Source organism: Leptodactylus fuscus, chromosome 3 (genome assembly GCF_031893055.1).
Source record: "Leptodactylus fuscus isolate aLepFus1 chromosome 3, aLepFus1.hap2, whole genome shotgun sequence".
Classification (NCBI taxonomy): domain Eukaryota; kingdom Metazoa; phylum Chordata; class Amphibia; order Anura; family Leptodactylidae; genus Leptodactylus; species Leptodactylus fuscus.
This window is the reverse complement of record NC_134267.1, coordinates 73556506-73569279: the sequence shown is the minus strand read 5'-3', so window position 1 is coordinate 73569279 and position 12774 is coordinate 73556506. Positions and strand designations below refer to the sequence as shown.

Here is a 12774-nt window from a genome sequence, read left to right as displayed (position 1 = left end):
GCGTAATATGTTGTGACCAGCTTGTATCAGAGATGAATGCTGCCAGGACATGCTGTTGTGCCCAGGACATCTGCTTAGACAGACTGGTTACAACTTATCGGGCATTCACTTTTTATTATCTGCGCATCCATTTCTAGAAATTAAATTAATGCAAAGGTCAAGGGTTACAAATTCTCACTAACCCACTTGATGAATGCCTTGGGGGGTATTGTTTCCAAAATTTAGTCACATGTCTGTGGATTCCACTTCACTAGCAATTTTGCAAAAGTGACATCATATCCAAAAGCCAAACTGTGCTCCAAAATATTGCTTCTTTCCTTCTATGCCAGCTGTGCCCAAATAACAGTTTGTACCCACATATGACATTAAGTACGTTATCTTGGGTATACCAGTGTCATACATGTGGGCATAAACTGCCATTTGGGCACACATCAGGACACAGTTGTGAAGGAGCGCTTTGTGCTTTTGTATTGCATGTCACATTTGGATGCCATGTCACATTTTCAAAGACGCTAAAATTGCCCTTACAAAATGGGGTCACTTCTTAGGGAATTCCCATTTACTGGCCTTTCCAGGGCTCCCTAAAAACATAGTGTCCAGAAAGTCTCTCTAAATCTATTGTTAGGGAATTGATAGGACGACAATTCCCCAGTAGCTGCTGAACCCTGGAGGAAGGGGCACAAGGGACAGTGAGCCCTGGTCTGAAGCCCCCCACTGTCCCTTCCTGCTTGCCTAGTCCTATCTTACGTAATAGGCAGCAACTTGGAGACGGACCACTCCTATATACGTGACACACAAAACGCAGACAAGACAAACAACAACAAAGGCAGGTCAGCTAGCCAGGGGTCAGTAACAGTCGAGCAATGCAGTGTCAAAATCGATATCCAAAAGAGTAGTCAATAGGGAAATCCAGAGGTCAAGAATCAGAATACACAAATAAACAGCAAGAGAAAAAGCCAACACGCACAAACCAATAGCAAGCATCAATGGGAATGTGAGTATAGAATAAATAGGGAGGGAGAAGCCGCCCAGAACCTGATAGGAAGGCAGGCTATCAATCACAGGGCAAAACAAAACTTAACTCTTAGAGGAGCAGAGGGAAATGAAGATGAAGGAGACAGGTGTGGTGGAAAATCAATTAACAAGGTGAAGGAATAGGACCCTGTTCAGGCAATGCAACCAAAAACTCCAAGCAAGTTATCAAACTTCACACGCCTCCTGCGCCGCAGCATGCGAGCAGAGGGTGGCGCAGAGACCAGAAAAGGCAGAGATGTTACATCTATACTCCTAAAGCTGAAAAGCACAGTGTTTCTTCTCTTCTGAGCCCTACTTTGTGCCCAAGCAGCATTTTACACCCACATATTTAACTTCTTTATACCCAGGAGAGCCCACTCAATAGTTTCAGGATTGCATAGCTCTGATAACAAAAAAAGTGGGTATAGTGAAATGAAATGGTATATTTAAAAGTAAATTTCCACTTTTTATAATAATTTTTGGGAAGCACTCTTCACAAAATGATAATACCCCTTGATAAATTTCTTGAGGGGTGTAGTTTTCTAAAATAGTGTCACTTTGAGGGGTCTCCATGGTACTGTTACTTTCGAAGCTTCTCAAATGCTACATATACCAGCCTGATGAAGGGATAGCTTTAATATCCCGAAAGCTCACAATATGTCATCATTTTTTTTAAGTTAGCCATTAATAAAAGGTATCAACTACTGAGGACTTTTCTCGAAAAAAATTTTATTTCATATCCACTGGTACAAAGATATTTTTCCTTATACAAATGCTACATGGCATCTAAAAACTATTCTGGTAAATTGTTCTGCTCTTTCCATCCTGAGTTTCATCATGTATCATGTACGGCAGTTTACTACCTCAATTGGGGCATTTCTGTGTTCAGAAGAAATTGTGTAACAAAGTGTATTGTGTTCTTACTTCTTGAACACCTTGTAAAAATTTAAAATATTGTGGTAATGGACAGTTTATTTTATTTATTCTTTTTTTTTTTAAATAGATTTTTATTGAATTTTCACAAAAGAAAGCTTACAACTGAGTATGGCAAAAACATATACAGTAAAGCAGGAAACTGTAAAATAAATCTGATAAATCTATAAGAGCAGGAAAAAGCGTTCAGTTGAACGCCACTATGACATAGCATAAATAACACAGTAAGTACTGTACAACAAAATGAAAAGAGAAAAAAAGAGGGGAAGGAGAGGAACCAACCAACAGAGGGATGTGACACAGGTGTTGGGAGAAATGTGTGGGGAAACACAAATAAGAGTGGATGAACATCTTAAGCTCAGGGATGCAGAACCACTTCATTAAGAACCAGGAAGTGGATGATGTGGCAGCAAGGAAGACCAATGAAAATAAAAGTCTTTGAGCTTACCTTTCTGACAAGCAATCATATGTTCTTGCATGCAATTGGTAGAGACAGATAAAAGTTCAGCAAGGTTTGGGATATGAGAGGATTTCCAGTGGCAAGGAATTAGTAGCGGGGCTGCATAGAGGAAATAGCAGGTAAGGGAGCGTTCACACTACTGTCATTGTCCGACAGGCAGTGTCCATTCAAAATCTCGCATGGACATTAGGAGCGGACACTAGCTGTGTTCATGACACTTTTCATTCATTTAAATGGCGATCGGGTGCGTTCTTTTGCACTCTGTGCCTGTCCTTAGCTGTCCATTTGTTAAGATGTCCGACTTTTCAAGCGGACAGTAAAACCCGATATGTAGGTTTTTGCTGTCCGCTTGAAAAGTCGGACATCTTTACAAACGGACAGTTAAGGACAGGCACGAAGTGCAAAAGAACGCACCCAATCGCCAATTAAATGAATGAAAAGCGTCACGGACACAGCTAGTGTCCGCTCCTAATGTCCATTCGAGATTTTGAGCGGACACTACCCTGTCGGACACTGACAGTAGTGTGAACGCCCCATAACTGTATGAGATGGAGGGGAGATCTTAGGGATCAAAAGTAAAAGAAGAGCCAAAGAAGCAGAAGGCATGATGTTGCAGCGTTTGTATTCTCTGAGTGCATTTATGGTGGAGTACCAGAATGGAGCAATGCACGGACAGCTCCAGAAGATATGTAAAATGCCAATTTGGCCACAACCTCTCCAGCAATAGGGTGAAGAAGTTGGGTAAATTTTTTCAGTGGGGTGTAATAACTTAAAAGGAGTTTATGATATTGTTCCCAATCAGAGACACAAGAAGTAGAGTTGTGAGCTCATGTCAAGGCACTATTCCAGTCCGACACGCCAAAACATCTAGCGAAACGAGACTCCCACTTAAAGAGGGGAGGAGACTTAAAAAATTGGTGGTTGTCGGCTACTAGGAGGTAGAGAGGTTTCACACCCTTAGATTTTGAAGCCAGAGGACATTGTAGAAGATCGAGAACTGCTGGGTTAGAGGAAGCGGTAGAAGGATTAGATAACAGAAAGTCTCTAAGTTGAATGTATATGAACATCTTCCAAGAAGGGAGTGGGAATTTTGATTAAAGTTGTGGAAACAATAAGACGGACTAATTGTCGAAAAAAATCAGAAATGTAACGTATTCCACTAGTGATCCATGTTGCTAAGTAGATATTGGGGGTAGGTGTGTCAGAGCCTGAATGGGAATATTTATATTTACTCTGGGAAGCGAGGAGAGATGTTAGGAGCATCCTACCCGCCAGGCTTCAAGTGAGACTTGAACTGATATGGGTACCGATGATGAGAACAAATTTGAATCAGGAGGATACAGCAAGAGTGCTTTCATATCAGAAATGTGGGCTACTCGCTCCTCCATTGCCAGCATTTCGTGCAGGAATTGGCCAGAAGACATAGCTAAATTACATATGCTAACAAGATGTGGGATCAATTGTGATTTAAATAAATGCAGATATCATTTGAATAACCGTCTGGACCAGATGATTTGCCTAATTTAAAAGAAAATATTGTTTTCTCTAACTCTGAGGTCATAAATGACTTATTCAATTCTGTTATTTGTTCTTGGGAGGGGGAAGAGAGTTGCATAGAGTTAGGAAGCCTTTGATATGTTCAGTGGTAGGCTGAGGAGTAGCAGGGTCTGAGTTAAAGTTATACAGTTTTTTATAGTAATGGCTGAATTTGTCAGCAATGGCCTGGAAGGAGCAAATTTTAGTACCAGGGGGTTGAGATACAAGAAATGGAAACCTTGATCTGGCTTGCAAAGGATTGACTCTATTGGCCATAAGTTTACTGGCTTTATGGTAGAATTTATAGTAAGACAGGCGCATTCTCCTTGTCTGAAGGGCAAAGTCTTGAGTAAAAAGGCGGCTAAGGTCATTTCTAGCATCTCGCAGAGAGGTTTCAAGTGCTAATGTGGGATCACGTTTATGTTGCTGTTGAAGAGACACGATTTTATCCATAGTCAGCTTTATGGAGCAGAGTCTTTGTTTCATGATTCTAGCTGTATGTTGTATAAGAAGGCCACGTATACACGTATACAGAATTCTTCTCCATTAATGCCCCCTCAGCAAAAGATGCTTTCTCCTTATAGAATTCTCATAAAGCACATATTATCATAAATACATATCATATGTATCATAAATACATATTGTGAGGGTGTGAACCTAGAGGGCGCTGTAGAAAAACAGGGTTGAGAAGGACTCTGACCATACCCATACCTGTGAAAGGGGCTCAACTCCAGAGGGAGTACACATAGCTGGTGACCTGCAGGAGCAGGTGCACTGTGGACCAATTGGAGACAGACAGGAGGTCTGTCCCAACAAGACTCGATTCCAGGAAGGAGCCCAACTCCAGACAGAGTGCTGATAGTGACCTACAGTAGCAGGTGCACTGTGGACCAGTTAGAGACAGACAGGAGGTCTGTCCCAAGAGAACTGGAATCCAAAAGGGTCCCAACTCCAGAGAGGGAGTGCTGCTGTTGATCTGCAGGAGCAGGTGGAAGGTGCACCAGTTAGAGAAAGACAGGAGGTCTGTCCCAAGAGGACTGGAATCCAAAAGTGACTTGGTTAAGCTGAGTGTGAGTTAGACTGGTGAGAAGAAACTTCAGTAGAGTATCTTACTCTTTATAGAGTAGACAGGGTTCAAGAAGTAAGGTATTGCCCTGTGTGTGGGCTAGGCTGTTTGTTATTTTTTTGTTCCTTTTATAAGCTGAATAAAGCTACTTATTTTGGATTGCATTACCTGATCTGCTGTTTATTTGGCACCCAGCGCCAACACCTCTGTAAATCCAGAAAAACCACTACCTTTCATGCTAAATTACCCCCAATTGTCACAATACATATACATGCTTTATGAGAATTCCATTGGGAGAAAGCATCTTTTGCTGAGAGGGCATTAATGGAGAAGAATTCTGTTAGGCTAAAGGAGATAGAGTCCTGAACTCTTTTTAGAAACATAATATAAACATTATTGCGCCAGCAATATGTGTGAAAAAAAGGGAGTTTGGACAGTCATGGTAATAGGGGTGTGGTCAGACTATGTGATGTTCTCTTTGGTACAATGGGAAATATCATGGAGAAGCCGTTTAGTACCCAAAAACATGTCTATCCTCTTGTAAGTTTGGTGGCTGGCGGAATAGAATGTATAATCTTTTCGAGATGCATTTCCAAACATCATGAAGGTCTTCCTGGATAAGCCAGGAGTCTACTTGCTGGGGAGGTCTGTTACTTTTGTAAGTGGTATCGACAAAACCATCATGGATTATGTTAAAATCGCCACAAATTTTACATTTACCTTGGATTTTCCCCCTAAGTTTTTTTTTTTTACACAAGATGTTCAAAAAAGCTACCTGGGAGGAATTTGGGCAATAGACATTAACTAAGGTAAAAGTAACGTTGAGACATAACATAACATATGAGAGCTATAATTCTCCCTTTGTGATAGATAATAGAATCAATGAGTTGAAACGTGACAATATTTCTGATAGCAATAATGACACCTGCATTCTTTTTGTCAGCAGTAGAGAAAAAAAATTGAGAGAAGGCTTTATGCGAGAATTTAGGAGGAGACCATTTTTTGAAGTGTGATTCTTGTAGGCATAACACATCTGCATTAGAAGCAGATGCCTCCTTCCATATTAGTGATCTTTTATAAGGACTATTAAGATGCTTAACATTCATAGATAGAAATATAATGGCCATAGAAGTGCCGAGAAAGACACTTCTGAGACGTGGCAGGCATACAAGAACTAAGAGAATCACACAATATTAGAGCAGAGTACAATTGACATTGGGCCGGTAAAGAGTTCAGGGCCGGGTAACCCAGTTAAAAAACGGCAAAAATTCAACAGTGAGTAAACAAAGCAACAACATACTGCGCGGTAAAGGATATCGTGCAAACTTGGGGTGCAGTTTGCAAAGGAAAGACATGAAAATGTCTGCTTTGTCGTAGCTATAGAATTTCCTCAAGTAACTTCAGACACTTGACTCCAGATAGGTGTCATTTTAGTCAGAGAGTTGTTTTTGTGGGTCTGAGAAGGGGTGGGGGAGGAGAGTCCAACCCCATTGCTGAAGAAGCTTTGTCCCTTGGTCCCGGAAGGAGAAGATATGAGAAGATCTGTTCTGGAACACAAACACCTTCACGGGAAAGCCCCACTTGTAAGCTATAGAACAATGACATAGTGTATGAATGATGGAGCTCATTTCTTCCTTGATACTATAGTTGCTTGAGACAGGTCAGTGACTAATTTGATGTTCTGGAATGGAGCAGGAAACGTAGGCATCCTCCTCGAGGCTGAAATTAGTTGATCTTTAACATGGTAGAAATGAATTCTATGAATGGCATCATGAGGAACAGAGTCAGGAAGGTTCTTTGGTTTAGGGAGTCTATGGGCACAATCCAGAATTAAATATTGATCTGTACAGTGAGGTAAGACCGCTTTGATGAGATTTTGGAGAAATTGAGGCAAGCCAAAAGATGAGACAGATTATGGGATACCATGAAATTTCACATTGTCCCTGCAGTTTCCTTCTGTAATATCTGCTAATTTTAGTTTAGTTTCATAACATCCACATCCTCTTCCAGATCATTATGGGCATCGACTAGGAAATTGTGAGTGCCAGCAAATTCACCCATTTTTGTTTCAACGTGATCTATGCCTTCTCCAAGGAAATCAATTGTAGAAGACGCATTAGAAATGGCTTTTGTAATATCTTTTTGGATGGTGCTGTGAAGGGTTAAAGGGGTTGTCCCATCACAAGGATCCTATCTATACTGCTTGTTAATGTGGATTTAAGATTTTTCCTAAATACACTGCTTCAGCAAAACTGCTTTGTTTGTCCACTATCTTACTTTATTCAATTCATTGTTGACACAGCCCTTGACTTATCTGCTTAAAAGTCAAATGATGTATCTGCCTGCTCTCAGGGGGTAGGGAGGAGGGGCTAAGTGCACGGGAGCGAGCCTGTGTATCTAGCTATTCCTGTGTCTACACCACATGACCTAGGTCCTGCACTAAGATAGGGGAGAGGAGTTGCTTTCTTTTCTGAACGTCTTGTTCTCCCAGTTATCAGGCTAGCTAATGCAATTGTGTTCATTATGGCAGAGACAGGCAGTCTCTGTATGTAACACAGAATGGAGTTGCTCCTGCCTGTACTTCATAGTCCAATATTGTGCATATAGTGTTCTTTGAGGACCTTTGATGACATCACTGGCCCTTCAGCCGCCCCATGGGATCACGCTATGCGTTGGGCGGAGCTACACACTAATTTGGGGGTGGAGCTAAATATATTTGCTGAAATAACATAACTATTCTTAATTTTATTCTCATCACTCAGCTATGCATCTTGGCTTCAGATGGTCAATCCTTTCATTACTATTCTACCTGCCTACAGGGTGGTCAGGTTTTTTTAAAGAAAAAAAGTGATATGCTGCTGTAAAACAGTCCTCCCAATGTTTCCATTAGATGGAGTGCACTCAACTTCCTCATCTGAAAAGAACAGGTGTTTATTTTCCGTTTTCTAAAATTGTAGGAATGTATCTCTTCTGCTAGCTAGAAATGAGCGAACGGCGTTCAATCAAATTGATATTCGAATATTACAATCGAATACCACGAGGCAAATGCACTAAAAATTTGTATCCCCTTGCACCTTCCCTGGTGCTTTTTTTCCACCAATAACTGTGCAGGGGAGGTGAGACAGGAACTACGACAACGTCGGCATAAACAAAAAAAAAAAAAAAAAAAATCGGAAAAAGTAATTGGCTGGCTAAATCAGGTGACCTCCAAATGGTGGATTTCAGATTCGGTTCATATAAGACTGAACTATGTGACTGTGAGACAGATAGATGTACCAGCAGGGTTGGCTAGGGATTATCTTTATTTAGGTGGGAATGTTACTCAAACAGCTCTTTTGGGGCTCTAGCTCGTCGTCAGCTTGCGATATGCGGGAGCTAACTTTTTCCCATAGGAATGCATTGACCAGCGTTGATTGGCCGAATGCCATACAATGTACAGCATTCAGCCAATCGACGCTGGTTCTACTGGAGGAGGCGGAGTCTAAAATCTGTCCACAGCAGTCTCCATTGTGGTCCGATCTCAGATATAGCAGTGTTGAGTGCACAGCTCTGCTACACCTGAAATGTATCAGCGTTGAGCGCATGCTGAGCTCTGCTACACCCTCAGATGTAGCAGAGCTGACTGTGTGCTGAACCCTGCTACATCTGAGATGGAGCAGCGTTGAGCGCATGCTAAGCTCTGCTACACCCTCAGATGCAGCAGAGATAGTGGCGTAATACAGGTACTTGGGCATGTTAGATGCCCCCAGGCATGCTTCCCCTGCTGTCCCAGTTGCATTCCAGAGGTGTTGGAATGTACCGGTATGTCCAGTCAGAACACAGTAGCTGCACGGAGATAGTGCAGCTACTGAAGCTGGGAGCCGGCTGTAACTTCAGCCAGAGCTCCCAGAGACATGGCAGGGAAGGTTTATTCCCTTCCCTGCCATTTCGATCGCTGTGTATACAGCGCTCAATGAGCGCTGTGTACACGGCTATGGGCGCCGCCATGATGCGGCCGCCCTCTGACCTGGCGGTCACGTGATCCGCCGGGAGCAGCGTCTTGCAAGAGCTGCTGGGTCCTATAGGACCCAGATCAGCTCTGTATACTGTTTATACAGCGTACAGGAGTCTGTATTCCTCCTGCAACTGAGGCTAAATGTACCAGCCTCAGTTGCAGGGGAAATCAGCCTCTGTAACAAAAAAAAAAAAAAAAAAGTGATCAGATGTCCCTAAAGGTCTCTTATGACCTTATGGGGACACAATCTGATAAAAAATAAAAATATAATAAAAAAGTTTTAAAAAATTGTAAATAGAAGAAAAATACACTAATAAAATGCCGTTATTAAAGGTTATAGCCCCACCCCCGACGACACCATACAAAATAAAAATTACCATAACAGAAAGGAAAAACTATTTTATGAAGTTTTTCAGTGACACGTGTTATTAAATAAAAAAAAAAAAAAAAAAAAGACATTGAAAACCAGACACAATTTCCCTCCTATTATGTTTATATTTTCCCGGATATAAAAAAAAATGAACACATTCAAAAATAAAAACAACATAAAAATAAAGCCCTATGTGTCCCCAAAAAAAGACTCAAAAATTAGTTGACTGAGACATACGGGAAAAATGTTACAGCCCTCAAAACCACACATACAAAAAAAACGAAAATGTGTCTGGTCCTGGACCACAAATTGGCCCAGTACTGAAGTGGTTAAGGCAGTTTAAGTCAGATATACCAAAGCATCTAATGCTTTACCATACAGTGTTGGCCAAAAGTATTGGCACCCCTGCAATTCTGTCAGATAATACTCATTTTCTTCTAGAAAATGATTGCAATCACAAATTCTTTGGTATTATCTTCATTTAATTTTTCTTCAATGGAAAACCACAAAAAGAATTGTCAAAAAGTCAAATTGGATTTAATTCCACAGCAAACATAAAAAAGGGGTGGACAAAAGTATTGGCACTGTTTGAAAAATCATGTGATGCTTGTCTAATTTGTGTAATTAACAGCACCTGTTACTTACCTGAGGCACCTAACAGGTGTTGGCAATAACTAAATCACACTTGCAGCCAGTTGAAATGGATTAAAGTTGACTTAACCTCTGTCCTGTGTCCTTGTGTGTACCACATTGAGCATGGAGAAAAGGAAGAAGACTAAAGAACTGTCTGAGGACTTGAGAAGCAAAATTGTGAGGAAGCATGAGCAATCTCAAGGCTACAAGTCCATCTCCAAAGACCTGAATGTTTCTGTGTATCGTGCACAGTGTCATCAAGAAGTTTAAAGCCCATGGCACTGTGGCTAAACTCCCTAGATGTGGATGGAAAAAAAAATTGACGAGAGATTTCAACGCAAAATTGTGTGGATGGTGGATAAATAACCTCAACTAACATCCAAACACGTTCAAGCTACCCTGCAGTTTGAGGGTACAACAGTGTCAAATTAGGAACACAGGGTATTGGGAAACACACTATGTATACAACAGTGTCAACCTGTACTATCCGTCAGCGTCTGAAGGAAAAGGGACTGTATGGTAGGATACCCAGGAAGACCCCACTTCTTACCCAGAGACATAAAAAAAGCCAGGCTGGAGTTTGCCAAAACTTACCTGAGAAAGCCAAAAACGTTTTGGAAGAATGGTCTCTGGTTAGATGAGACAAAAGTAGAGCTTTTTGGGAAAAGGCATCAACATAGAGTTTACAGGAAAAAAAAAAAAAAGAAGCCTTCAAAGAAAAGAACACGGTCCCCTACAGTCAAACATGGCAGAGGTTCCCTGATGTTTTGGGGTTGCTTTGCTGCCTCTGGCACTGGAATCCTTGACCGTGTGCATGGCATTATGAAGTCTGAAGACTACCAACAAATTTTGCAGCATAATGTAGGGCACAGTGTAAGAAAGCTGGGTCTCCCTCAGAGGTCATGGGTCTTCCAGCAGGACAATGACCCATAACACACTTCAAAAAGCACTAGAAAATTGTTTGAGAGAAAGCACTGGAGACTTCTAAAGTGGCCAGTAATGAGTCCAGACCTGAATCCCATAGAACACCTGTGGAGAGATCTCAAAATGCCAGTTTGGAGAAGGCACCATTCATATCTCAGGGACCTGGAGCAGTTTGCCAAAGAAGAATGGTCTAAAATTCCAACAGAGCATTGTAAGAAACTCATTGATGGTTACCGGAAGCGGTTGTTCGCAGTTATTTTGTCTAAAGGTTGTGCTACCAAGTATTAGGCTTTGGGTGCCAATACTTTTGTCCAGCCCATTTTTTGGAGTTTTGTGTAAAATGATCAATGATTTGACTTTTTTTCATTCTCTTTTGTGTTTTTTCATTGCAAGCAAAGTAAATGAAGATATTAATACCAAAGAGTTTGTGCTTGCAATCATTTTCTGGAAGAAAATGAGTATTATCTGACAGAATTGCAGGGGTGCCAATACTTTTGGCCAACACTGTACATGCCATTGTTTTGGTATATGGTGGTATATAGCTTGATTACTTGATCTGAAAGATGAATGTAACACATACATTTATTATTCTGCAGTATGCACAATTATGCCATCATCAACATCAGAATGTCTTATAGCTCTAAACAGTGCTCTCATGTTACAATGGCTTCAGGATACAATATTTTCAACATACAATGATTTGTCTGGACCATTCTAACTTGAAACCAGACTCTGAATACAGTACTTCGTGACCAATCACCGCAATTCTAATTTGTCTCATTCTGGAAAGGCCTGTCTCGCAATGGTCTCTGACAGTTGCAGTCTGAGCTCAATGACCGCTTCACTTAAGGGGGCATTCACACGGAGTAACACAGCGCTGATTCTGCCACGATAACTCGCTTAAGAATCAGCAGTGCAAAACAGAATCCCATTGAGTTCAATGTGTACCACGCGTGTGAATGCCCCCTAATATTGTGAGATTTCAAACACAGAGTTAATTGTATGACAGGATTGCTTTCCAATGTACAGTTGTTTGATTGCATAAAGGAGTTAAGGTTCATCAGAGAATAGCAAATCTTTATAGTCTTTGTCTAACTAAAAACTGTAATCCATTTATAGGGATTTTCTGGCATTGTGCTTTGTTCTAAATAGTCTCACCTGAATTTACAAATCTTATTTTGCTGTATTGAAAATTTCAGTTTTAAGAAGGTTTTTTTTTTTTCTCACGTAGGTATGCAATAACTGTGTGGTACTTTGATGCAGATGAAAGAGCAAAAGCTAAAGAAAAGTATCAAACAGGTAATTATTTACATTATTTTTTTTAAATGTAGATTGTGAGCCCCACATAGAGCTCACAATGTACATTTTTTTTTCTCTATCAGTATGTCTTTTGTGGAATATGGGATGGAAATCCATGCAAACACGGGGTTAACATATAAAGTCCTTGCAGATGGTTTTTTGCCCTTGGCGGGATTTGAACGCCAGGACTCCAGCGCTGCAGGGCTACAGTGCTAACCACTGAGCCACCATGTGGCCCCCTCACATTATATTAATTATTGACAGTATTTCTTAATATGTTAGAAAGTATAGATAGTTGCTTTCTGCGTCTTGGGGTGCAATCATTGCCCATTTAAACAGCGCAGCAGTCATTCCTATGCCAGCCTAAAAATTGTTGCCATTGTTATATATGCCCATATGGTCAGGGAATGTCTTGTTAGTAATAGTTAAGTGTATAGTGAGTAATTATATTAATGATGGCTCATCCCCAATACAATTTGCATTGGGCACTGTGAATATCCTTTTAACTGAGCAGCAATTTATTATTTTTTAATTGCCTGTTTTAA

At 40.9% G+C, this 12774-nt stretch overlaps 1 protein-coding gene across 1 annotated transcript in view; it reads left to right on the top strand.

The window, feature by feature from the left end:
* EGLN1 (egl-9 family hypoxia inducible factor 1) overlaps window positions 1-12774 on the top strand; it is a 79789-nt gene that overhangs the window by 54796 nt on the left and 12219 nt on the right. The window contains exon 4 of the mRNA XM_075267795.1: window positions 12162-12229. Within this exon, the coding sequence (XP_075123896.1) occupies window positions 12162-12229 (68 nt within the window). The remainder of the gene's footprint in view (window positions 1-12161; window positions 12230-12774) is intronic.